Source organism: Vipera ursinii (assembly GCF_947247035.1).
Source record: "Vipera ursinii genome assembly, chromosome: 10".
Lineage (NCBI taxonomy): Eukaryota > Metazoa > Chordata > Lepidosauria > Squamata > Viperidae > Vipera > Vipera ursinii.
In genome coordinates, this window is record NC_139520.1 from 22,001,287 (window position 1) to 22,026,500 (window position 25,214).

General features: G+C 51.6%; 3 protein-coding genes across 6 annotated transcripts; all 3 read right to left on the minus strand.

The window, feature by feature from the left end:
- Nucleotides 1–223: 223 nt before the first annotated feature.
- MVD (mevalonate diphosphate decarboxylase) lies at nt 224–8,328 on the minus strand. 3 transcript variants are annotated; one of them, XM_083370308.1, is made up of 10 exons: nt 8,106–8,328; nt 7,197–7,267; nt 6,704–6,818; nt 5,886–6,038; nt 5,459–5,658; nt 5,249–5,323; nt 4,530–4,748; nt 4,042–4,157; nt 3,298–3,406; nt 224–575 (listed from the first exon to the last, which is right to left on the minus strand). In XM_083370308.1, exons 1-10 carry the CDS (start codon nt 8,185–8,187, stop codon nt 495–497), a joined length of 1,221 nt encoding a protein of 406 aa, XP_083226434.1. In that variant the 5' UTR covers nt 8,188–8,328; the 3' UTR covers nt 224–494. The 3 variants fall into 3 exon arrangements, 2 of the variants coding, with proteins under 2 accessions (XP_083226434.1, XP_083226435.1); XM_083370309.1 differs by lacking the exon at nt 6,704–6,818 and having other exon boundaries at nt 7,157–7,267; XR_014493389.1 differs by lacking the exon at nt 224–575 and having other exon boundaries at nt 3,978–4,157.
- Nucleotides 8,329–12,946: 4,618 nt separating this feature from the next.
- SNAI3 (snail family transcriptional repressor 3) lies at nt 12,947–18,325 on the minus strand. Of its 2 annotated transcripts, XM_083370539.1 has the most exons (3): nt 18,137–18,325; nt 15,223–15,846; nt 12,947–13,577 (listed from the first exon to the last, which is right to left on the minus strand). In XM_083370539.1, exons 1-3 carry the CDS (start codon nt 18,213–18,215, stop codon nt 13,393–13,395), a joined length of 888 nt encoding a protein of 295 aa, XP_083226665.1. In that variant the 5' UTR covers nt 18,216–18,325; the 3' UTR covers nt 12,947–13,392. The 2 variants fall into 2 exon arrangements, with proteins under 2 accessions (XP_083226665.1, XP_083226664.1); XM_083370538.1 differs by lacking the exon at nt 18,137–18,325 and having other exon boundaries at nt 15,223–16,498.
- Nucleotides 18,326–20,693: 2,368 nt separating this feature from the next.
- RNF166 (ring finger protein 166) lies at nt 20,694–25,147 on the minus strand. The gene is made up of 6 exons (XM_083370862.1): nt 24,945–25,147; nt 24,217–24,373; nt 23,974–24,086; nt 23,560–23,674; nt 22,752–22,859; nt 20,694–21,922 (listed from the first exon to the last, which is right to left on the minus strand). Exons 1-6 carry the CDS (start codon nt 25,142–25,144, stop codon nt 21,857–21,859), a joined length of 759 nt encoding a protein of 252 aa, XP_083226988.1. The 5' UTR covers nt 25,145–25,147; the 3' UTR covers nt 20,694–21,856.
- Nucleotides 25,148–25,214: the final 67 nt, after the last annotated feature.

Genomic DNA, 25,214 nt, shown 5'->3' on the forward strand with positions numbered 1-25,214 from the left:
GAGACTGAACAATTTTTTTCCCTAAATCCTACAACTTTTCTCTTTTCTCTAGTAACATTTGCAAGCTAGCTTTATGCAACATCTTTTAAAAATGGTTACCACTCTTTTTTACTTTGGGGGACAGAGGAAGACACCACGCAAATCCAGAGAACGATCAGGAAAGGCTGGGCAAAGAAACCCAGACTGTCACGTCCACAGCTGAGACAAGCTTCCAGAAGACGGCCAGGCAGAATATCTCATTTATTTTAGAAATCTCTCTTAATAATAAAACCGTATGAAAGAAACTGAAGGTTATTAATCTATATAAATAGTTATGGGCCAGGGACGTCCACAAGACTTAAGGCGCCGAATCAAAAAGCAGAGTACGAAACGGGTGGTGAGGACAGGAAAAGACCCTCAAAATTTATCCCTTTTGCGCCCAGCAAGAAGCAACCGTCAGCCAAGCCTCTCCAACTGGCTGGCTCCGGGGTAGCCCCAGAGGAGCTGCCCTGGGCTCAGCTGCTGCTTCGCGGCATCCCGTCTTCCCCCAGGAGATGACAGCTCCCATCATCCACAACTGATGGTCCTGGGCCAGGCTGAACCAAGAGAAAAAAACAGAAGGGGATAAGTGAAACAGCAAGGCAGGCGAGAGGAAGTGCTAGGGAAAAGAATGCTGGAACTGTCAACTGCATTTTATTAATAATAATAATAAGTTGGAAGGGACCTTGGAGGTCATCTAGTCCAACCCCCTGCTCAGGCAGGAAACCCTATACCATTTCAGGCAAATGGCTGTCCAGTCTCTTCTTAAAAACCTCCAGTGTTAGAGCCCTCACAGCTTCTGGAGGCAGGTTGTTCCACTGGTTAATTGTTCTAAGTGTCAGGAAGTTTCGCCTTAGTTCCAAGTTGCTTCTCTCCTTGGTTAGTTTCCATCCGTTGCTTCTTGTCCTGCCTTCGGGCACTTTGGAGAATAACTTGACTCCCTCTTCTTTGGGGCAGCCCCTGAGATATTGGAACACTGCTATCATGTCACCCCTCACCCTTCTCTTCATTAAACTACACATACCCAATTCCAGCAACCGTTCCCTATATGTTTTAGCCTCCAGCCCCCTAATCATCTTTGTTGCTCTTCTCTGTACCCTTTCTAGAGTCTCGACATCTTTTTTACATCGTGGTGACCAAAACTGGATGCAGTATTCCAGGTGTGGCCTTACCAAAGCATTGTAAAGTGGTATTAGTACTTCACGTGATCTTGATTCTATCCCTCTGTTAATGCAGCCTAGCACTGTGTTGGCTTTCTTGGCAGCTGCAGCACACGGCTGGCTCATATTTAAGGGATCGTCCACTAGGACTCCGAGATCCCTCTCACAGTTACTACTATTGAGCGAGGTACCACCTATACTATACCTGTGCATTTGATTTTTCCTGCCTAAATGTAGAACCTTACTTTTTTCACAACTGAATTTCATTATGTTAGATAGCGCCCAGTGTTCGAGTCTGTCCAGATTCTCCTGTATCTTAAGCCTATCTTCTAGAGTATTGGCTATTCCTGCCAGCTTGGTGTCGTCTGCAAATTTGATGAGTTTCCCATCTATCCCCTCATCCAAATCATTGATGAAGATGTTGAAGAGCACTGGGCCCAGAACAGAGCCCTGGGGCACCCCACTACACGCTTCCTTCCATGTAGATGCGGTTCCATTGAGGACCACACGCTGAGTACGGCCTGTCAGCCAGCTACGAATCCATCTGGTGGTGATGCTATCTAACCCACATTTTTCTATCTTATCAAGTAGTAGGTTGTGTTTGATCTACTTAATCAAATGCCTTACTGAAGTCCAAGTAAATTATATCTACAGCATTCCTCTGGTCCACTAATTTTGTCACTTGGTCAAAATTTGTCTGGCATGATCTGTTTTTGACAAACCTATGTTGACTTTTAGTGATGACTTTGTTTGCATCAAGGTGTTCGCTGATTTGTTGTTTGATTATCTTTTCCAGAATCTTCCCAGGTATTGAGGTCAGGCTGATAGGTCTGTAGTTTCCTGGATCTATTTTTTTCCCTTTTTTGAAGATGGGAACTACATCAGCTCTCTTCCAGTCCTCTGGTAGTTCCCCAGTGCTCCAGGATCTTTGAAAAATATAGTTCAGTGGTTCTGAGATCACATCTGCCAGTTCCTTGAGAACTTTGGGGTGTAATCCATCTGGTCCTGGTGATTTGAACTCGTCTAGGCTGGACAGGTGTTCACTTACTTCTTGCCTATCTTAACTTGCGTTTCTATTCTGTTTTTTATGGCACTGGTTTTGGTAGGTTGGACTGTTTTTTCCCTTTGTGTAAAGACACATGCAAAAAACGAGTTAAATAGTTCTGCTTTCTCCGTATTGCTTGTCACCTTCTTGCCACTTTCCCCCACTAAAGGACCAATCATTTCCTTAACTTTTTTCTTGTTTTTTATATGTTGAAAGAAGCATTTTTTGTTATTTTTGACTTTGGTCGCAAGCCTTAGTTGTTTGATATATTGATAATATTTAATGACTGTTATCTATACCCAAACACCTGCAAGGTTTCCTTATTTTTAAATCTGTCTGTATTTAAATGGTCAGATCATTTTGTGGGGTGGGGGCTGATCATTAGGCCAAAAATAAGATCTCTCAAATGTTGGGGTGACCGACAAGGACAATTGCTGAGGGCATCCTGGTTAAAACACCTGGAAGTAGACTTTAAAAGCAGGAGCCTAACCCCATACCTATGCCACACTTCAGCCCACGGGTTCCAAGGGTTTTAGGTGCAGGCAAATATAAGCAAGAAAAGGGAATGTTCCTCTGGATGAAAAGTCAACACCAGCATTTGGAGGGAAAATGGCTTCTCTCTCGTTTCTTTCCCAGAAGGTAAAATCACTTAAAATGATGCCTCCGGAGAAACCACATCCCAACAAAGGAGAATATTTGTAGCTCAAGGTCGAAATGAGGGGGTCCTTGGTGGTCTCTGAGCTTGGTGGTTTCCTTGGAGACTTTGCATGACCCAAACTAGGTAACCTCATCAGAGCTATACGGAGTACTGACTCCACTACTTACAGCATTGATGACGTTACCTAGTTTGGTAATGAAAAGTCTGCAAGAAAACAAGGGCACAAGGATCCCTCAAATCTCACCCCAAGGCTCAATAAAGAACCAATAAAATAGAAATCTGTCAGGCTGGGAAAGGAAGCCCCTCCTCCCCCGCCTGCTTCTTCCCCCAACACCTGGCAGACCTTCAGGGAGAGCCGGCAGAGAGGGTGCCCTCGTGTTTGATGCCCCTTGGCAGCCACCAAGAAAGGCCCCTACCTTGGTGATCAGCAGGTACTGGACAGCTCCTGGGATGGGATCCCGAACCACCTCGGCCAGCAGCTCCTCCGAGGGACTTGCCGCCTTCACGGGGAGACCTTTCAGAAACCTAAGAGGAGAGGATGAAAAAAAAAATCCTTGGGACAGCGAGATGGGAAGCATGTAAACCTACTAATAAATAAATGATTAAACAGATGGGGCCGAAGGAGGCAAAACCAAGGAAGCAAAACCTGAGGAACATTTTGCTAAAGAAAACAGCATTTTGATATTTACGAATGACTTCAAAGAAGCCAAATTCCTCAACATCTATTTCCTAACAGAATCCGTCCTTTTTGGGTCTCCCACAAGCTGCCTCTGGCTAGTTCTGAAGAGTTAAATGTGTTTCCTCCATGATTTTCAGCACACGTCACTTGATCATTGGTTTAACGGGGGAGCGACTACAGAATTAACAAATTATATATATTGCACTAGCACTATGAATTAATATTTTTCACAAAGAGCAGTTTTCCGCCAGGAGTATTTGGGGTGGCTCTCACGAGGAAGAAATCTTTTCAAGTATCAAGAAATAAACTGCTTAGTGCAAAAATGTCAGACAGGGGAATAACCACAAGCACTTGCAGGAGGGATTATAAGCAAAGACCACTTCTGCTACTTTTTTTTTTTAAAAAAATGGGGATTACTTTCAGTGGGCGCTTGGGGCTTGCTCTAACGTCCCAAGTAAGCAGCAAAGCTGGGCTCACTCACTGGTCTCCGTTACTCTTGGGGGGGAAACTGCGTTTCACCACCTCCACAAACTCCTCCAGCGTCTCATCCAGCAGGAAAAGGACGGCGTTGGGACCGGCATCGAACGTATAGGCCACCTGTCAGAAAAGGTCGGAAAAGGATAAAATGTAGATGGAATAATTTTCCCCAGCCATAATCCGATATATGCATAATAAACACAGATATTCAACAGTGCTGTCGTATGGCTGTAGTATTATTATTTATCCTTATTATAATCTTTTATACTCCCCCTTTTATTGGGATGAGGCTGATGAGTCTGCTGTTTTGGACGTACACTGAGAGCTTCTGTACTGGAGGCCAATTCCATGTGTGTCCAATCACACTTGGACAAATCAAGTATTTGATCCAATTGGACTTGATCCTTTGACCAGCTGGCCGAAGATGAGAATTGCCAGCCTGCCCCAAGGGGTCACCTCGCCCCACCCCTGGCACTGCAGCCCCCCACGTACTTTGGTCTCCCCGTGGTGGGCGTTGAAGCGGTGCACCAGGGCGATCACTTGCTTGGAGATGTCGCTGAGGTAGAAGATGGGCGGGAAGGTGTCCAAGCAGGTGGCGTGGAACTGGTTGCTGTCCTTCATGGTGAGCTGACCGAAGGCCTCAAAATCCCTCTGCTGGATGTGGTGGCTCATCTGGACCATGCGCTCTGGGACCAGGGCCTCGGCCCGGTGCTAGAAGAGGAGAACAAGGTGTGTGTGGGGGTCAGTGGGTCTCCTGGTGATCAGAGTATCGCTGGGCCCGGTTTAGAAGGGGAGAGGCCAGGATTCCCTCAAAACTCAGCCAAGGGAAGCGATGGAGCGTCTTCATCCTTCAGGCTCTTCCAGGGCTGAGCAAACCATGTAGTCCTTGACTTACGACCACCATTCGGATGAGAATTTCCATTGCTAAGAGAGGCAGTTAAGTGAGTCGCCACCAATTTTATCAGGTCATAAGGGTGGGGTCACAAATCATTTTTTCCAGTGCTGTAACTTCGAACATCACTAAGCGAGTGGTCGTTTGTCAAGGGCCACACTTCAAGCTGGCTAGTTGCAACTGCTGCAAATGAAGCAACTGGATGGGGTGGGCGTCCGGGGCCGCCGATGGGGCAGAAGGAGGGCAGGGAGCTGGGAAAGGTGCCAACAGGGACATGTGGGAAGGTGGGGGCATGTGACCGGGCAGTCGTATCTCCTACCTTCAACAAGAGGCTGGTCTTCACGCTGGTCTGCATTCCGGCTGTGCTGCCCACCACTTTCTTCTCTGCACTCACCTGCCATGGAGGAGGAAGAGGAGCAAGGGGGGGGGCACAGGAAGCACCAACAGCTCAGTCCTCCAGAAGGGGCCTTTTGCCTCCCCCACCTCCTGGCAACTGGGCCAGCCCAACTACTAGACAGCCCTGACTCACCACCAGGATCAGGACCCGCAGCTCCGGCCAGTGAGTCTCTGGCGCCACCTGTTGGGCCACACTGTCTTTGCCATCGGCATCGTCCCCCATCACCCACTGCACGAAGCCCCCAAACATACTTCGGCAGGCGCTCCCAGAGCCCTGGCGAGCAATTTCGGACAGGTCCCCCTCCACACCGTAGAGCCGGGCCAGAGTGTAAACTGGAAGGGAAGCGAGAGGGCAGCCAGTTCCACAGCAGAATTTCCCCGTGGCTGCACCCTTAGGACGGTTGGGGCAGAAACTCCCCAAGTTCTTGTCCTGGGCAGACTGGCTGTGGCATATGGGAGTTGCAGTCCAGCCCAGGTTAGATAATCCTCATCCCGGAACTGGCCATGGCAGCCCCTGAGAAATGGATCTGCAGGGCCCCACTCGGACCAGCTTCACTTACCCAGGCAAGCATAGCCAGCAGCAGAAGAGGCCAAGCCCGCCGCAGTGGGAAAATTGTTCTCCGAGGCTATGTGGACTTTGCAGCTCAGGGGAAGGGGGTCCCCCTCATCACCCCCGCTGCTCTTGCCATGGCGCTTCCTAGCCAGACGACGGACTGAGAAAGAGACAGAGAGAAGAGCAGAAGGTCCCAGGAAAGAGACAGAAATGGACAGCTCTGTTTTGGGTCTGGGTGAAGCCTATTATTGGCTGGGGGATGTCTCACAACCGTGCTTAAACATTTCCTCCATGCTGTGGTCTCCCCTAGCAACTATTCTCCTGCATATCTCCCTTTTCTATGGGGAGAGGGGTCTGAATTGGTCAAAGACTAGAAGAAAGTTATGTTACTATAGACAAGAGTAAAAGAATATTATTCATAACAAAAACCTCCAATTATACAGCGTCACTATCTGCTATCTAAAGCAAGGCAGCTCCAGGCTACCCGGCCATCCATCCTGGGGCTGAAATCAGCTTCCATGTTCACTGAAAGCCCTCAGAGGTAAAAGAAACCTGCGCTGCTCACCTGAGTTCAGTCCTTCAAAACAAAGCATCAGAACCGTGGTGAGTTCTTTGGCTGTACAGACTTCTCTTTCCACCCCTCCTCCCCATTGAAATGCAGAATGGCTTGGAAACATTTTAAGCATAGCAGATAAGCCAAAAGAGGCCCCTGAACTCCACAGAGAAAGGCTGCCGAGTCGAGTCGTTCTTCCCTCTTTTAGCAACAGAGCATCAAATGCCTCGGTTGCCCCTGCCAGAACCCAGGCTGGGCGACCCTGCGCTTACTTTCCCGCAGGCAAGACTGGAGACGGGGGTGCCCGATATCTGCCGGTTCCCCATTCAGCCAGAGGCGGTCCTCCACAAAGTCCCGGCTGAAGGCGGCTGTGGTGGTCGTTTTCAGCTGGGACAAAGCAACAGAAGGCAGGTGGGTCACAACTGTGAGTAAGCCTACTAAGCATCCTGGAGCTCTCACTGGATTATCCCGTTAAGCCACTGGATCTCTTCTGATTGCACATTAGTGAGGGGATATATCACTTGCTTCCAAACATTAATCCAAACATTATTGTGTGGCAATCACAATATGACAGCCAAAGCACAGAAATGAACTAGGAACAAATAGCAGAAGCAGTCCTAACAATATTTCCAGTTACAACTGCAGCTTTTAAGGAGGTTTGAAATTGTCCTAAAGCCACAGAGCTTCCTTCTCCCACCTGCAGCCTGCAGGCAGAAGTCGCTCACCCCAAACTAAACAGGTCACTTGTGACAGTCCAGGACCAACCTGATCTTGGTGCAGGGTGATGCTGAGGGACGAATTAATAGGCAGGATCAGCTTTTCATCACGTTTCCCCCCTGGATGACGAAAGAAGGACATGGCTTCAACTGGGGATGATAAACTGACCACTGCAGGGCAGGTCACTGAATCTGCCGAGGCTGGAGAACCTCATAAATCGGGGGATGGATAGAGCTGCCCCAACCTGTTTTCTCGGCTGCCAGCAGGCTGGATTTTAATTACAGCTTTCAGACAAACCTATATTTATTTGTGGAGGATCTTCCTCCTTCTCCTGATTTGTCGATATGGTTGCCAGAGTGGGTAGCTGGGTTTACCGTGGAAAACTCAATGTTCCACATATTGCTTCTTAGTTTACAGGTACTTTCAACATACAAATACTCAGTGGATCTGCTGCTAAATAAAAAAGCAGAGAACTTCAAGCTGGTTCATTTAAACTGGGCATCCATCTCCCTCTAGCCAATTATTCTTAGAAAGGTATAGAAGATTACAGCCCCAAATATCAGTTTCTCCCAATTTTTATTTGGCGCCTTTGTTTATAAAGGCAATCGCACCCTTTAAGCTTCTTCAAGGAGGCTCGTTTTATTCTGGGGAAACAAAATTGTCACATCATCCATTCTCTCTCCTTGCTCTTCCTGGCCCTGGATTCTCTCCTCCTTGGTTTTCCCATCCCTCCCTCCTTTCCCGCAAGGAGACTTCATCAATACGAGCAGCAAAAGCCTCTTGGGGAGCCCTTGACATCCCCCCCGCCCTTCCAGGCTGCGTTTCCACCTCCTGGTCTCACCTACAGCTTTGACTGGGCGATCTCCTGGTGGTCTCCCATCCCAGCCCCCTTGATCGCGACCAGCCCTCCTGCAAAACCTTATACGGAGCCTTCGCGGGCTCCACCGCGCTACTCACAGTACTTGATCACCGCGATGTTGACCGGCGCCGTGCAGGTGACCAGAGCCGGGCGCTTCTCTCCGGCCACGGGCGGACTCATGCTGCGGCGCCTGCAACGGAGCCCCGCTGGTTGCTGCGGCCGCCGCTCCGCTCCTCAGCAGGACCCCAGCCCGGCCTGCCCAGCCCTCGCGCTCGCCTCCCAGTCCTCCCAGTCCTGCTTTACTGGGAGCGGCGTCCGCCCCCGCCCCCCCCGCACGTGCCTCCCTCGAAGCGAGCGACACGCCCCTCGCCCGCCATTGGCTCAGGCCGCTCCGGCCGGGGCCCCGTCGCCCAATCGGCGCGCTCCCCGCCCCCTCCGGCCGCCGCTCTGAGCCAATCGGAGCGCGTCGGGCGATGGGGCCGTCGGCTCGCCTCATCGCAGCCGGAACCTTCGCGGCTGCCTCGGAGCAGGACGGGTTTCCCACTCGGGCGGCTTCCCGCGCGGCACCGGGGCCCTGGAGGCGGGTTCCCCGCGCGCGCATGCTCCGTTGCGCCCTCCCCGGGCGGGCCCGGCGCTCCTGCGGTGTGCGGCTGGCGGAGACGCGCGGCGGGGCGGGGAGCTTGCCGGGCGACGCGGGGGCTGCGGGGGGCCCGCCGAATCCCCAGCCCGAGGCAGCGCTCCGAAGGCGGCCGGAAGCGCCTTGGCCGGTGGACCCCGCTGCCTTCGCCTGCCTCGCCTGCGGGGATCGCCCGGGTCCCGGCTGCGCCGAGGGTGCCTTCCCCGAAAGGCAGGTGGACTCGCTTCTTCCCTTCCCCGCCGTCCAGTCAGCGCTGGAGAAGCTCCCTGGGTGAGAAGCGAAGCGTCTTCAGGAAGTCCAACTGCACCTTTGGGGCTCTGCCTTCTTTCCGCGTTTTGTCCCAAGGTGCTTTTCCCCCAAAAGGCAGTTGGACTTTCTTGCTTTTTCCTTGAAAACGTTTTGCTCCTCACCCAAGAAGCTTCTTCGGTTCTCGCAACGCTCTTGGGTGAGCAGCGTTTCCAGGGGGGAAAACCAAGGAAGTCCAGTCGCCTTTTGGAAGAAGCCCCTTTCGGACAACCGGGAGCCGCTGCCGAAGAATCTCCACGTGGACATTCGCCCTTGTGGGCCCTCCTCCCGCGGGGCTCTTCCGGAGGGGACCCTGAGCAGCGTTTCCCGCGGGGACCAGCGGGCAACGCAGCCGTGCCCTGACCTCCCTCCTCCCCCGCGAGGGGGTCCGCGTGGGGCGTCCCGGGTCCCGGCCCGCCCACGCGAGGCGCCGACCTGCGGAGCCCCCCGTTGCGGAGCAGGAGCCCGGCAGCAGAGGCAGCCCCCCCCCCCCGCGCTCTTGCCACCTGCCCGGCATCCCCGGCGCGAGCATCAGCCGGGCGGGGCGGGGCTGGGCTCCACGCGGGGCGGCCGGCCGGCTATAGATAGAGCGAGCCGGACTATTTCTGCTCTGCTTGGCCCCGGGGCCGGAGCGACTTCCTCAGCCAGAGGCGGGCAGGGCTATTTCTGGGGGCTGGCATTTGAGAGGGAGGGCTGCTTTTCCACTTGTCATGGGAAAAGGAAACTTGAGCTGGAAAGATCTGGGCACCCATAGCCAATCCTCCTTCTCTCCTGTTTCAAAGCTACGCTCGGTGTACCTTGGTCCTCACCCAGATCCCTGTAAATTAAGGTCATTGCACTTTTCTTAGATGGGGACATGTTCCCCACTCCCCAATAATATCACGGCCTGCCTTGTTATCTTGTCCCAGGGTGCAGATCCTCCGTTTTCCCATCAAACAGCCTCGTTGGGAACAGCAGGAAGATTTTAGAGAAGAATAATTTTCAAAAGGACTCAAGTTCTGTATTGATGTGGCGGAGACAGTCCATTTACACCAAAACACAATAAAAGTCCCTTGAGTTGGACGGCTATAGAAATTGAATAAATAAAAAAATAAAATAAGAATGTTTACATCATTATCCCTTCCTCCCTGAAAGACAGTTTGTATCCAATTCCTAACCATAAAATCCACTCCTGTAATGCAGAAATACCTTTTCTTGGGTGAGAAACCTATTTTTAAAAATCCTAGGGCAATTGTGGCAAACCTTTAAGAGACTGAGTGCCCAAACTGCGACCTAAAACCCACTTATGTATTGCCGGGTGCCAAGTGGGCGTGGCCCAATGGAGGAAAATTCCATGCAGGGTTAGGGTTAGATCACCATGAACTCATACAGGAAAATGGACTTAGGAGGGCACTTACCTTTCTAGGCTGCCCTATGTTTCCTGGTAAAATACATGGGAAAATCCCATTGGAGGAAAATTCCACTTAGGGTTAGGGTTAGGTCACCATGAACTCATAGAGCAAAATGGGCATCACCATTTTTTTATTTATTTTTGCACACACTGGTGGAGGCCTAAAGCACAAAGGTTTTATAAAACCCAGATGAAGGCATAAGATTGGGGTGACGACACGCATGCCAACAGAGAGGGCTCTGCGTGCCACCTGTGGCTTGCGTGCCATAGGTTTGCCACCATGGACCTCGGGCTTCAGAAAGCAATCTTACATTGTTTTATCCTATAATTGGGAATTGAAATGGGATTGTATCTATGTCTTCATCAACCAACAATTGGTTTGTACAGCATACTTACCATATCTACTCTTAAGTACTGTTTATACTATAAACTATTATTGGAAGACCCAAAGAACCAGATTGGGAACAAATCCTCATGCAGAAAATCTATCTACGCATCCACTGAGAACTGACAATGACTTGATGGCATGCGGTCACTGAATCTCTATACACTGAATTATAGTCCAACCGAAAAGAGAGAATTTATACATCAGACCAACCCTGATCAAAATAAAACCACTCAACAATGTAATAAACTTCACATGTTACACTACAGAATGTGAACAAAGCTGCTAGTTTGGGTCTGCAAGAAAACCACCAAGCTCCCAGAGCACCCAGGCCCCCTCATTTCAACCCTAAGCTATAAACATTTTTTAAGTAGATGAGCCCTAGTAGCTGTGCAGAGTTGGAGTTTGAACGCAGGACTTTCTACAATCCCAGCTATCTTTGCCCCAGTAAGGCAGACTTTGGGGAGAGAGCTGAGCAGAATTCACTCCAAATGCAAACAAGCTTTTTTTTTACTGCGATTGCTTGATCTGAGAAGAGGGAGTCAGCCCGTTTTCTTCTCTGCCAGCTTTGGTGGACCAAGAAGGAAGCAAAGCAAGAGCCCAGATGGTGCCTTCGGTGATTCCCAGCTTCAGGCTGCCTAAGCAGGATGGAAAAACGGACTCATTCATCTGATCCTCACATTCCCTTCTCTGCTGGCAGATCGGCAGGTGGGGGTCTCAAGCCCCCACCTTTGCCCTGCTGCTATATTTATCAGCACTTTCCATCTGCTGCAAGTAAGAAGGAAAAACATTTGGCTTATTTTAGAAGCAGCAACATACTTTCCTGCTCCAGCCCTCCCCACGACAGGTGGAAGAGCCACTTTTAGAAGTTTTGCAGCTCAAAATAGTGTGTAGTTTACAATGCAGCTTTCTTGAGGCATCTCTTGAGTCCTATTTATGCTCTCCGGCCACTGGGAAGGCTATAAATATACCTGTTGCTTCCCTGCTCTGCCAGGCTGACCTCACTGCTGCATACAAGTTGTACAAACATCCCCCACTCTGGTAGCCCTTTGACAGCAACAGAAGCATGTGGACGGTCCAGATGTTCTTCTGGGCCAAAAATGGGGGAAACGCTGCCATGGGTGGGGAAAAAAAGAGCATACTCCCGATTGCATTGAAGCTTTTCCACGGGGAGCAGAAATTGTGCAGAATTTTTCTCCAGATTTTGGAGCCCATTTGGCTTTGAAATAGTCCATTGGAGAGGACACCCCCAAAACCTGGCTGCATGATGAACATGGCCTTTCATTTTATTTGCCTAATAAATGGCATATGTTAAATATTGTTGGTGAGAACTTTTTTAAAAAATCGCCTCTTCTCACGTTAAAAATGATAACCTGGGGATCACCTCAGGGGGCGTGGGGGGAGCCCTCTGTGCTGTGCCCTTCACTCCTGTAACAGAGAAATCACAAGCTGGGACCCTTTGAATGCAAATTCCCTCCCGGAGCGTAAGAACTGACACCAGTCATAGAATCCACCAGCTCAGAGGAAAACGAAGAAGAGAAGGAGAAGCTGCAAAATGTCACCTGCTTATTTTATTTTTGCACCGTTGATTATGCAGGTATGTGCCAGAGATAGAAAGATCACAGCACATACCCCCCAAAAATCAACCAGTTCAAATTTGGATGCTCTGGGAAGCAGGACACACATGCTGCAGGCAGACAGTGGCAGGCAGAAATGAATAAATATTTTTTGCCTTCAGCCAAGACCAACCAGACCCTTCCAAGAAATTTAAGGCGGAAAAAACCAAGACCAACAAACTTCATCTAAGAAGGCCAGTAAATATCCACGTGCAGGTTAGTCAACCCAGATCCTTTTTTCATCTTAACTGCTCCAAACTTCCCACTCTGCTGGCCACACCTATGAACTCAAAACCCCAGCTGGGGCCGTTCCAAGCATTAATGGATCTGTTTCAAAGTATTCCTGAAATTTGGCGTTAACGGTCATCTAGTCTCCTTTTTCTTAGCTTAACCCTGTCTTCAGAGACAGGCAGGTTGCCCCACCCAGAGGGGCAAAGGAGGGAAGGGTTGCTGGAGAATCAGCAAACACTCAACCTCTAACCTCTTGGGAAGACTCTCATGTCTTCCACCTCAATTTTGGGAAGGGGCTGCCTCTCCCTGGAGTGTATTTAGCCTGTGCAGAGATGATCTTACTAAGCAACAGCTTCTCCAGCTTTGTCAGAGGGTCCCCATCTTGCCATTCCACGCAACAAGGTAGACCTCCCGTGCATTCCCGCAATGGGAGAGATTCAACAGCATCCAGAAAAGCCATAATAAACTCAGGCCAGAAATGGGAGACGAGCATCTTTTAATGCCAAGGCTAGCAGACTGAAGCGGACAATGCATTTGTGTTTCTGAGCTCCAGCCTGGGGCTAGGAAGGAAACCAGCTGGGGAACATGGGCTCTAGTGCTCAAGCAACTGAACCGTCCTGGATCCCAGAAGATGCTGTCGCACCAAGACGGGTCGTTCAGATAGATCTACAGGAGAGCAATTCACAGAAGGAATTTAAAATCAGCGGAGGACACGACTCTTTTACTGCTTTATTTGGAGCAAAGGTACACACAGTCAGGGTGCAAACAGCCTTCGGATTGCAGATCTTTGCTCATCCAAAGCTTCTCCTGCTGAGGAACAGCCCTGTTCTCTTTGCCAGGCTCAGGATGCCGTGGCACAGGATGCGGCCTCCTTGTGCCGCAAAAGCAGCGACATCCGGGAGAAGGTCTTTGAGCAGGCACAGCACGGGTACCTCTTGATCTCCGAGTGAGTCTGCAGGTGGGCGCGGAGGTTGGAGCGGTCAGCAAAGGCTCGGCTGCAGTGGGAGCAGGAATAGGGCTTCTCACCTGGGAAGGAAGGCAGACAGGTGAGCACACAGGGGCAGGGGATGCACGGAAACTCTGGCCCTGCCAACCTCCAAATCAGAAGAAGTCAGGAGATACTTTTTCAGACTGACACACTGGATTAAAAGGCAGAAGCTTCCATGAATGCAGCTCCCAAGTACTGTAGCTTATCAATTAACCCTTGCAATATGTTCAATATGCATCCAGTGAAGTCAGATGTAGCCTCTGGGGTTCTCACACCTCCAAAAGGCACAGACTGGGGAAGGCAGAATTAGCAGCTAGGTAATTTTCCACCAGGATGGCAAGATCTGCATGCGGAATTTAGAAGCACCTTAGTTGGACCAAGGCAAATTCTTCACCCATGTAACCATCCCTTTTTTCAACATAAAATTCTCTGCAGAGCCCAGAGGCTTGATCAGACTGCCTGAATCCCACAAGATGTATTTGGGAAGCCCACAGGCCCTTCTCGTCTGCTTTGGCTCCTAGGCAGGTGCCCTGGAAGACATGGGATGCCATGAAGGCAGCACGTGCCCATCAGACAGATGGCAGCACCTGGTTAGCTGAGTAGAGCTAAACTGGATCAGACCTGGTTTGAATCTGGATGGAACACTATCAGGAGATCACAGAGTTCAGACAAGACTGAAAAGTTGAAAAGCCGTGCAAACCCTCTCCTATACCACTGCCAGGAAAAATGAATGGGATTTATTTCTGGTTTTCAGCAAAACTGGCCCAAAGAGAACCGCAAGTTTGTTTAATAAGTTTGTAAGTTGGATTGGTCACTTAGGTGACCTGTTTTATGACCTACAGCTGTGATGGGCAGGATCCATTACAGTTGTAAGTTGAGAACTACTTGTATATGCACTGAATAACTCTTTGAAGAATACTACAAAGACCAGGAATGTTGTGCAAAAAGAAGCCCACATACTCAATTACGGGACCCTGTGCTGCAAACTGGGGAACACTCCATAAAGCAAAATAAAATCTCCCGGTTGGTAAGAGAAGCCAGTCAGTTGTGCCTTATCTAGAAATCTTTAATTTAGCCAGTGATTGTGACATCGCTATAGGGATAGCAGGTTTCTGGTGACCACAGATTTTAATCACAAGCACAATTCAGTTTCAACACCCCCCCACCAAAAAAAGGCAAAAGCATAACCCATTATTTTCACTCTCACTACAGATGAAGCCTAGAATCTGTTTTTAAAACCACGATTTAAACTTGGTTCATGCCATTTAGCAGAACCGGTGATTTTCTGAATAGACACCAACTGCCTTGCAGGGAAGGGCAAAGAATCCAGCCAAATATTGAGCTGGGGAAGCAGAATAGGCCAAGGGTGAATAGGCCACTCTCTTGATGAATTTGCTCTGCAGGGCCGCTGGAAGCCTAACACAGCAAAGGGAACAACCTTTTAGGACAGGGATGTCAAACTGCCGGCCCGTGGGCTGGTTGCATCGTGTGGAGGCTGCGCCCAGCCCAGCTCCGGCAATGCAAAAAAAGTTGCGATACGTCGCAACACATCACGTGACGCGGTAAGTTTGACACCTGTGTTTTAGGTCCTCCTGGGTTCCTAGAAGACCACTATGGTGCACATACAGCCTTACATACACGTTTGCCCTCTCCCCTTGTTTCCCGTCATATTTCCCCCCTCACCTGTGTGTGTCCGGATGTGCCCCTGTAGCAACCAAGGCCGGGAAAAGGCTTTGCTACAAATCTTGCACACGCAGGGTAGAGTGTGAGTCCGGATGTGCATCTTGAGAGCCCCCAAGCTGGTGTACCCCTTGTTGCAGTATTTGCAGCTGAAGAGCCTGGCTGTTGCTGCGGCTTGCAGCTTGCAGCGCTGCTGCTGGTGCCGGGCCAGGCCGGAGAAAGTGCTGTAGGGCTTGTGGCAATCCAGGCAGGTGAACCTCTCCAGGGGATCGGTCCTCACGCCAGGCTCGGCTGGCACTTGGTGTCCTTCTGCCTCCGCCAGGTGACCCAGACTGGGGCACGTCCTCCAAGGGAACAGGGAGCAGGCTGGCGGGAGGTTGAGGTTGTTGGGATTATCCCGAAGAGGGGTGGCTGACCCCCGGCTGCCTCCGGCCCTCTCCCCACTTTGGGGGTTCAAGGCGAGTTGCCCTTTGGCCTCCCGGCTCTGCAAAAGAGGCGGGGAGAGGCTTGCAGGAGCAAAGCTGTGGCTCCTCAGAGGGCTGGCTTCACGGGGTATGGACGGGCACGGCGTAGCATCCTGGATAGAAAGGGAACATGTCATCCAGGTGTGACTTGGCCTGTTGCATTCTGGGGATGGAAACAACACAAAAGAAGTTGACCAAAGTGGTATTCCTGCCTTCCCTTCGAGGCACCTCCAGGCACTTCTCCTTAGCCCTCCGCACAAAAACTTGCAAATGGAAACTTGCTCAGCTTGCAAGCGGAGACCACATTTGGCTCCTGCAATTTCAGACATGCTCTGGCCTTCTCAGCAGCGTGTGAAGGCAGCGTAATATCCCCAGACAGATTATAGCTCTCCCATCTAAGTACAGTCACAGTCAGGTCTGATCCTGCTTAAGCCTTAGCCAAGGTCAGTGGCTGCCCTTCCTAACATCTGCCCCGGGTGCTGAACAGGAGTCGGGAGACTTTTGCTAACTACCTTATATCTTGTAAACTCTACTCCTGGGAAAAACGTTTCTGTTTCTTTTATTCTAAGCAAGCTGTTTCCTAGCTTAACTTATCGCCGCCTTTACGCCTGGCTTTGTCCCTAAGAAGGAAAGGCAAAGGCTGCGGTTCCCACAGCCTTAGCAGAGGGTGGTGCTTTTAATTCAAAAGCCCATTTCCAGGGCTCTCCCCTTGGAACAGGCACCTCTCTTCATGGCTTCCTCAGATGAACATCTTTGCAGGTAAGTGAAAAAAGAAAGGTGAATAATAAACCACCCCATGAAACATGCATGCCTGAAGGCCAAAGAGTTGCCTTTTTTAAAAAAGTAAGGATCCAAAATGCGAGGATACCCCCAGTTGAAGCCTTGCTTGGATGTGCCAAGGTGGCATCACCTGCCATAATATTTTCAAGTCCCTCTTATGACTATTATAAATCAAACAGCATCTTACACCAAAGAGAAAGCACTTGGAATATTTTAAATAACTCCGGGCCACCACCCCCACACCACCCTCTCTGGTACATTGGAAAATAATCTACATTCCAGTTGAATTTGCATTCTTTTCCAGGGCACGGAAAAGCGAAGGGTACGCCGCACAGCCTGCCTTCTTGGAAACATCGACATCCCCAAAGGGGAGGAGGGTCAGAGCCCCAGGGTCCCTCTTCACCAGGGCAGGGATCAAAGGACGGCCAGCCAGCCCTTCCTTCCGATGGGCAGCCCAATCACCAGAGATCAAACCTAGCCTTTCTTGGACCCTCTGCAACCTCCTCGCCCTCCTTCTCCTCTTGGAAAGCTCCCTCAGTCGGAACCCCCAGCTCTCCTGGCGACCACAAATCCCATACCTCTGCACCACATTTTTAAAAATGCCTGATTTTTTTTGTTCTGCTTCATTGAGTCTTCCAGAATTCCCTTGCTGCTGAATTAAAGAGCAGGAAAACAATTTTGTTTCTTTGCAGGCAGACACCAATTTTAATTCACACACACACAGAGAGAGAGAGAGAGAGAGAGAGAGAGAGAGAGAGAGAGAGAGAGAGAATAAATTAAGGATACAAACAAGGTGCATGCCTAAATCCAACAGGAGAATGATAAAAGAGTGAAAAGCAGAAAAAGACCATTTTAGACATTGGTGGCTGATTGAGGCTGGAGATGGGAGTTAAAAGCCCACCAATGGCGACTGCAACGGAGCACCTCCTAGAAAAAGACTCACGAAACAATCCAGGTGCCATAGCCGCATCACCGGTCCTGACGCGGTGGGCCGTGCCACAAGGCCCGGGCTGTTATTCTGAAGGCTGCCTCTGAGCATGTGCAGAGGTGGTCTAGTTGGGGAAGAATTTCCACCAGGTCCAAGGCTAGTAGGACTACTTAATTTGCCTAGTAATCAATCGATCTTCCCCTTTGGCTTAAGAGGGGAAACAGCCTCGACTTCCGAAGTTCCCTAAACCTAATTGGGAACTTTGGCTCGGTCTCTCGTGAGCCGGGTCGGGGGAGGATGCCGGCTTCCGTCCGCCGCCGCCGCCGCCGCCTCGCTCTTCCCCAGTTCCTCGAACGGCCGCTACAAACTCCCGCCCGCGGTCGCTTCTCCTCGGAGGGAGGCGCTTGGGGGTTGCCCCCGGGGCAGGGCCCGAGACCCCCCCTAGGAGGAGCTCCGGTGCGCGGCGGCCGGGCAGCGCTGCCTTCGGGGAGCCCCCTCTGGGGCGCCCTCCCAGCCCCGAGAGCGCAGCCGGCAGCCCGGCGGGACGGGCAGGCGCAGCCGAGCCAACTCCGGCGCCTCGCAGCCTGGCGCAGCTGGCCGGGCGGGCGCGGGGAGCTTCCGGACGGGGCGCCCCGAAAAAGGCGGCTCGCAGCAGCCGCTCCCGCCTGCCCCGCGCCCCGCCGCCCTCCGCGAGCCGAGGCGGGCCGGGGGGGAGCGGCGGAGGCGCCCGGCCGGCGTGGCTTACCTCGCCGGCGCGTCTCCAGCTGGCCGTAGTCGGGCAGGCGGCTGCCGGGGGGCTTCTTGACCAGGAAGGAGCGCGGCATGGCGGGCGGTGGGTCAGCCGGGCGGCAGGTGGCCTAAAGCGGCGGCCTCATTAGCATGGCCCCGCCGCCAGCCAACCGCCGCCCGAGGGCCGTCCGGAGCCTCCGCCGCGCCGCCCTCTCCCCGGCAGGTGCGGCGGCCGCGCTCGGGGCAGGGAGAGCCCCCGGCCCTGCCCAGCAGGGTCCAGGCCGGTCCCCGGAGCCCTCGTGGCTCCCCGCGCCCGCTTGGCGCGAAGGAAGGGAGACGCATCCGAAGCCCCGGCGCCTGGTCCCAGGGGGGCGCTTGGGGAGAGACTTCTGCCCCGTCAAGTCTTCCCGGCCTTCCCCACGGGCTGATGCCCTGGGGAAAGCGCCGTTCAGGATGGATGGATGGACTGATGGAAAACTGGACTCGCTGCCCATCTTCGGCACAGACTGGTACGAACTAAGGGAACAGCCTGGAATGCCAGGACTGGCAAACCCTGGGGGCTCGGGGGACTCGAACCTGGGGTGACATTCAACTCGAACATCCTGCAAAAGCTTCATTTGGGCTGGAACTGAAAGCAGGGCAGGGTTGCTTCACTTCACGACCGGCTGGGGAATCCTGGGAAGTGAAGTGCACCTGTCCTAAAGTTGCCACGATTGATACCACCCCCCTCTGGGAGAAAGGCAGGTGGGATTTGCAGCAGGAGCCCCTCCCAACCAGCTCACTCACCTGGGCACAGAATTCCTCTTCTCAGCCGGCGGTTTTTTCCTTCCCTGCTTGCTCAAAAGGGGGATGAAAAGGAATTTTTTTGGTTTCAAATACTATCAGCAGTCACGGGCCAGTTCTACTTTTAGGAACAGAGGAAGAGCATTCCTTACGCCTCAAAAGGGTCAGCTATTATTGTTTACTTCTATTATTGTTTACTCCCTTGCAGCTTTCCAGGCAGCTGTTCACCAGAGAGAGCTCTGCAGGCAGGGCAGAGGGGGTGCCCTCCACCAGCTGTTCCTCACAGCCTTCGGCTCCGGAGACCCTACAGTCCTGCAAGACAGCGTGGCGGCTTTGGGGCAGGATAGGAGTTTTATACCTACTACACTACCCGTGTATTAAGTTGGAGGGGGGGGGCACAAGAGCTGCAGGGTAGACCTCATGAGAATAGACATGGTCCCTCAGAACGAGCCCCCTCCTCCGAAGTGGGCCCCTCAGTGGGTTTGGATGACCCAGAAGTGCTGCCATCTCCAGCAAAGCTACTCTGGGGGAGGGGGGGGGGAAAGGGCTGCTCCCAACGGAGGACAGCACAGCCGGAGGAGCCGAAGAGGGTCCCTGACCTACAAGGGGACACTAGGTAGGGCAGGAGGCACAGCCTTCCTCTCCCCCCCTGCCCACCTTGGAGGGCAGTTGGATGAGCTCACCGCCTGCCCTTCTGCCTAGCAGAGAATGTTAAGTGGCACTTGGTAGGGATGGTGGCTCTTCAAATGCACAGACGCCGGCGGGGATTGCGGGAGGCTATATAAGGCTGAGCTGTCTGAGGAATGCTTTCCTGGAGAGACTCCAAAGGAACCGTTAGGAGCGGGGAAGCAGGTGGAGGTGCTGGGGGCTGAGGGGGGAAGGGAACCTCAGAACGTCATCAAATATTGGTGGGTGGGAGGAATGAACAGCCCCTCCCTTTAGGCAACAGAGACCTTACCGAACGCTCAAAAGCTGTGTCGTCTTGTCAACCAAAGAACATTCAATAACTTAAAAATTTTGTGGAGAGAAGGATATGGGACACACATGGGGTGGAACGATGGCAAGGGCACACATATTTTCCTCATCCCAAAGACCAGTGCAAAAACCTTACCCATCCATGCAAATGGCTGCAAAACCCTTCAGCTTTGGAAAACCATCAGCCCAACTGTTTTCCCCTCTCAAGAGTGAAGAAAGGTTTAGCAAGTGAAGGACAAACCCTGATTTGTCAGCTGAACTCAAATGTTCCCCTGGTTTTTTTCTGAACAGAGAAGCATTTTCCATTTCTGCACCCTTTCAGATCACAGGAGGCTGGAAGGGCGGGAGGGAAGGAAATGTAATTGAGCCCCTTAAGGAAATTGTGAAAGGAAAAAGGCTTTGAAGCAGCAGTAGCCAGGTCTGGCTGACAAAGAAGCCACCAGGCAGGGTTGTGATGCTGGCAGCAGAGAATCGCTTTGGGATTCCTGCCTCGCCTGAATAACCCTTGTCGGAGCACGGATCCAGCTATTCGACACTCCCAACGAACGCATTCCAGGAACGGACAACCAAATTGCAGAGGAATGGGACACACCTGCAAGTCAGACACGTTTCTACAAGCCCAATAAGCAAAGACAAGCCACTTTCAGCTGGGGGCTTCACTTGTATAGCAAGCCATGGTTTGTATAGTCGCACCTCACTGAATAAACTGCAATACTAGTTTGTTGCACACACAGAAATGCCCGTGGCTGGATTCACAGCCGAACGACCGCTAGGGCTGCTCTGAAGACACACAGACAGACACACCCCGGTTGTAGCTTATTCACAGCTTTTATTTCTTTCCAGTCGACTTCAGGCCCACCGACCCACAATCCGAACACCTGGATAATAAAGTCTTAGCAGTTCTGCTTTGTAACAACTTGCAACAATCCCTTAAAAGGCTACTTGAAGAAAAAACCCCACAAGTTGTCTTTCCCTCCTCTTTTCTTGCAGAGAACAAAAATCCTCAAACCCCCCCCCCCAAAAGACCACCGGCCGAGAAGCTGATGGAAGGAAGCACCTCCTTCCCGCCAGGTTTGAGACCCCTCCTCTCGAGAGCCCGAAGATCTGGAACCCAGGGCACTTTTCTTTAAAAAATATACTTTGAAAAATAATGTTCCATAAAAATACTATTGTTTCTAGTCAAACACAGATATTGCAATATCAAGGGTTAACTGCTTTGTATTCTCTCTATAAAACGTGAAGAGTATTTGTTACACGGAGAGATGTAGAAAAAAACCACCAAGAACTTCTAGAGTATCACAAGAGCAGATACAAAATGAGCAAGGTCAGTTGTGGGGAGAGGAGAGAGAGATTTGGCTAAACAATTACGCTCGAGTCAGCAGCGGCCTTCTGCTCTTGCTTGGGCATCACAAACCTCTTTGAAAGGCTGCTTTCCATGCACGGGTTTATTCCCCAATCCCTCGCCACGATGGCCAAGGAGCAGGCAAGTTGCACCCAAACGCATAATAAATATTCGTACAAGATTTATGTCTCCCATGCTGATTGTTTTCCCCCAAATTAAAAAGATCCAGTGAATTAACCCAAAGAGACAGGCAATAAAAAAAATGTAAACGACAGTTTCCCCACAAAATGTTTTGTTGCTATATAAACCGCTAACGGAATGAGGGCCGATGGTGCTAAAACGGTATTAAAAGCATCTTAATAAAGTATACCATCTGTACTGAGTGGCATGGGGAACGTCCAACTGGTAGTACAGAGCGGGTCCGATGGAATCGGGGAAAGGGAAGCACCCCTTTTCGCTGCCCCTGCCCCGAGGAAAAGGTTTCCAGACCGATCGAGGCAAGACGAAAGTTGAGGAGACGGCCTCAGCCGCCCTCCAGGAGCCAACGGGCAGGGCAAGCGGCGCATGGCTCCAACGCAGGAGAGTCAGGCAAGTCTGCAGCAGTTCCTGTCTGCTGCTCAGCAGTGTCAAAGGCCCTCAGTTCTCCGAGAGGGAGAGCGCCAGGGCTGCCTGTAAAGCCGCTTCCTCATCAATGCTATAGTCCTGGAAAGAAAGCAGGAGAATGTTGTAGGCCCCACTTTCCATGCATGGCAGGCTGGAGTTCAGAATGACCTTGGAGGTTATCTCGGACCCCTGACTCTCTGCAGAATCCACTGATATGCCTCTGCTAAAATAACCATCCAGCCTTTGCTTGACCATCTCCAGTGAAGGACACCTCATGTCTTCACGAGGCAGCTTTTCCCCTGGCTGACGGTTCATATTGTTGAATCTCCTTCCCTGTAGTTTTGACCCACTGGTCCTGGTCCTGCCCTCTGAGCAACAGGTCTACTTCCTCTTCTGGGTGACCACTCCTCAAAAATGTGAAGTCTGCCTTCAGTTCTCTCTACTGCAGAGTACACCTGTCCAGACCATCCCACAAAAGGCTTGGTTTCTAGACCTTTCACCATCTTGGTGGTCCTCCTTGGAAGCCACTCTAATCTGTACCACCGTCCTTTAGGAACTGTGGTGCTAGAACTGGATGCAGCAGTTCAGATGGGATCTGACCAGGAGGGAGCAAAGATTTTTGAAGTCTGCGCCTATTATTGCACCCACAATGGTGCTGGTGGGCAGGCAGGGAGGGGGGCACAGAAAAATACCTCTGATGCCAATACATTATTGTGACCTTATTTGAGGCCACCAGGATGGCAGGGACTTGTACAAGAGCAGGACATAAAGAATACTAAGAGGAAACCACTCCAGTGTTGCCATAGCTCCTCCCACAAGGGCAATTAGATCTGCTTTTATTATTAAAGGCGATTCTCGTGCTGCCTTGGGGTCTGGAAGCAGCAGACACAATCCACTGAAATAAGATGCTATGGAATGCAGTACCCACCACAAACGTGTCATAGGAAAACTTGTGCCTATGCAGGAGATGCTGTAGAAAGTTGGCACTCTTATAACTGGGGTCCCCCCAAGGCATGGCTGAGCACACTGGACAGACCTGGAACACCCAGGGAGAGAAAAAGAGGACAGTCAACAAAGAAGAAGAAACACTCAATTCCAGGATCAAAGTGATAGTTAGAAGCAATGGTGTGATCGCTTCATGGGGAAAAAAAGAAAACAGAACAATTTCCTGTTGTCCAGCATGCAGAATCCAGCTTCGAAAATGCATGCTTTGCTAGCCATAAAACACCCTAAATGCAGATGTATTAATATTCTATTCTCTATAAAATTTCAGAGACAAGTGATGATATTAAAACCAATAGCACCATCAAATAAAGCTCCCAACAGTCACAAAATCATACACAAACTGAGCAATAAAGTGAAGCTGGGACAAAGGGAGGCATGCTTTTAGACCCTGGGACACTTTCATGCCTTTACATGAGGGAAATACACCACCCCGTTTGTTCCTGAAACACATTTAATTTCTTTAGCAGCTCCACATGCAAAATGAAAGGGACAAGGTAAGCACAGCCTTTGCACCAGCTAAGAAGCATATTTGCCACTGCAGCTGCAGAGGTGCATTTTATTATCCCTGGTTTATAAAAGCAGGGCAGGACACTCCAGCTATGGCATAAACAGGGGGAGGAAATAAGCAAAAGTTCTCCCACTTTTCAAATAAGAACTACTTCCTTCTTATTCTGAGTTTTTGGCTAATTCGGCTTCCCATTTCACCAAACAGGGACATGAACACAACTCACCACTTTGTTAGGGTCACTGCGGTGATTCTCCATGCAGTGCTTCACTAGCTCCTGCTGATCCAGGTTCCGTGCTCCACAATAGGGACAGACAAACGTGGATCGGTTTGGAATATTGCTGAAAGGGACAGCAGCACAGCTCAGTGACTAGAAGATGGCTGGACCTAAGTTCAGCATGATGGCTGAGTAATTCTGGGAGTTGAAGTCCACCCTATTCTGGGATTTGGGGAACCAAGGTCTACAGTTTCAAGCTGCTTAACCTGAGAAAGACTGACACCCCCCCCCCAAGGACAAGACTTCCAACTTCTTTATTCAAGAGATGCTGGGCTCTCTCTTTCCCCCCAACCTGCTTGAGAGTGCAGGAGAGATTCTAAAGCCTGGAAACCAGCGACTTGGGGAGGGGCTCGAAGGAAATACCTTGGAATAGGTTGGGATGTTGGGACGACAGGCACAAACTTTGGACAGTTGGCCATTTGTTCCTGGACTTTTGCACATGATGTGACGTGAGATCTCATCTTTGCAAGGGTCACCTGGGATACAGGAAGGATTGAGAGAGAGGATGGATATCCATTTGAAGCCTTCTGTATTTTATCTTTTACTGCAGGCAGTAAAAGGTGGCTTATAATGATCTGGTTTTGCTGCACAAGCCCTTAAGATTACCTTTTTACTGCAGCCTCGACACGGTGCCTTGAAGGAAGACAGCTGCTTTTCCACACTGGAAGCCTTCTCCACCTTCTTGGGGTCAAAGGGCATGCGGCAAAGGGGACAGAGAGGAGATGGAACTTGGAGGCAGGGCTGCAGGCATTCGCCGCAAAATCTACAGAAGAAAGAGGTCTGATTGAGCACACAGCGCTCAAAAGGTAATGCGAAGAGGGGATGAATTCCTCTCCCAAGATGGAGGGCTGGTGGGCTTCAGCCAAAAGGAAGCCCAAGGACACGCACTAGATCAGGGGTCTCCAGACCGGGCAACTTAAGACTTGTGGACTTCAACTCCCAGAAGTCACTAAGTTGCCAACTTCGGAGACCCCTATACTAGATCACGATCCATGCACCAACAAAACCGAAGAGATGCTTCGGAGCATTTGCGGCCTCTGTGGACGAGGGTCTCCTGAGTTTAAGGCAAGCCACGCGGTCCTGCCCTTGCCTTCCCGGACTCGGGAATTCCTCCCCAAGCGCCAAGTGGAAACGCCAGTAGCCTTACAAACCAAGGACGCGGGAGCAGAATTGGGTCCCCTCCGCGGCGAGAGGGGAAGCTGGACCCCTCGGACGCAGGGCCCGCTCTGCAGCCCCCCCCCATGCAGGGGGCCTGGCGGTCTGGCCCCGCTCCCTCCCCGGCCCTTCCTGTCCGGGGCCACCTTGCCTCGGCCCCCCCGTCTCCCCGCGCTCACGTGTGCCTGCAGGGGGCGATGCGGGCCGGGCGCTGGTAGACCTCCAGGCAAATGGGGCAGCTGAACTGGGCCTCCAGCGCGGCGCCGGGCTCGGGCGGCGGCGGCGGGGCGGGGGCGGCGCCCGGCGGGCCGGCCGCGGAGGCTGCCTCGCGGGACCCCCCCGCCGACACCAGCAAGCTCCGGAACATGGCGGCCGCCATCGCGGAAGGGGAGGCCGGCAGGGAAGGCGGCGCATCCCAACTACGTCATCGCCCCCCCCCCGCGTCCCAG

Coding starts and splice junctions, on each gene's coding strand:
- SNAI3 (XM_083370538.1), bottom strand. CDS start 16,012: ATGTCTGAAATTGCAGGAGCCAAATGTGGTCTCCGCTTGCAAGCTGAG. Junction 13,578..15,222: donor GCACATCCGGACACACACAG/GTGAGGGGGGAA, acceptor CTTCCTTCCCAG/GTGAGAAGCCCTATTCCTGC.
- RNF166 (XM_083370862.1), bottom strand. CDS start 25,144: ATGGCGGCCGCCATGTTCCGGAGCTTGCTGGTGTCGGCGGGGGGGTCC. Junction 22,860..23,559: donor GCAGTGACCCTAACAAAGTG/GTGAGTTGTGTT, acceptor TGGGTGTTCCAG/GTCTGTCCAGTGTGCTCAGC. Junction 21,923..22,751: donor TTTCCTATGACACGTTTGTG/GTGGGTACTGCA, acceptor CTTTCTTTCCAG/GACTATAGCATTGATGAGGA.
- MVD (XM_083370308.1), bottom strand. CDS start 8,187: ATGAGTCCGCCCGTGGCCGGAGAGAAGCGCCCGGCTCTGGTCACCTGC. Junction 5,324..5,458: donor TGCGGGTCCTGATCCTGGTG/GTGAGTCAGGGC, acceptor CCTCCATGGCAG/GTGAGTGCAGAGAAGAAAGT. Junction 4,158..4,529: donor CCCACCACGGGGAGACCAAA/GTACGTGGGGGG, acceptor CTTTTCTGACAG/GTGGCCTATACGTTCGATGC.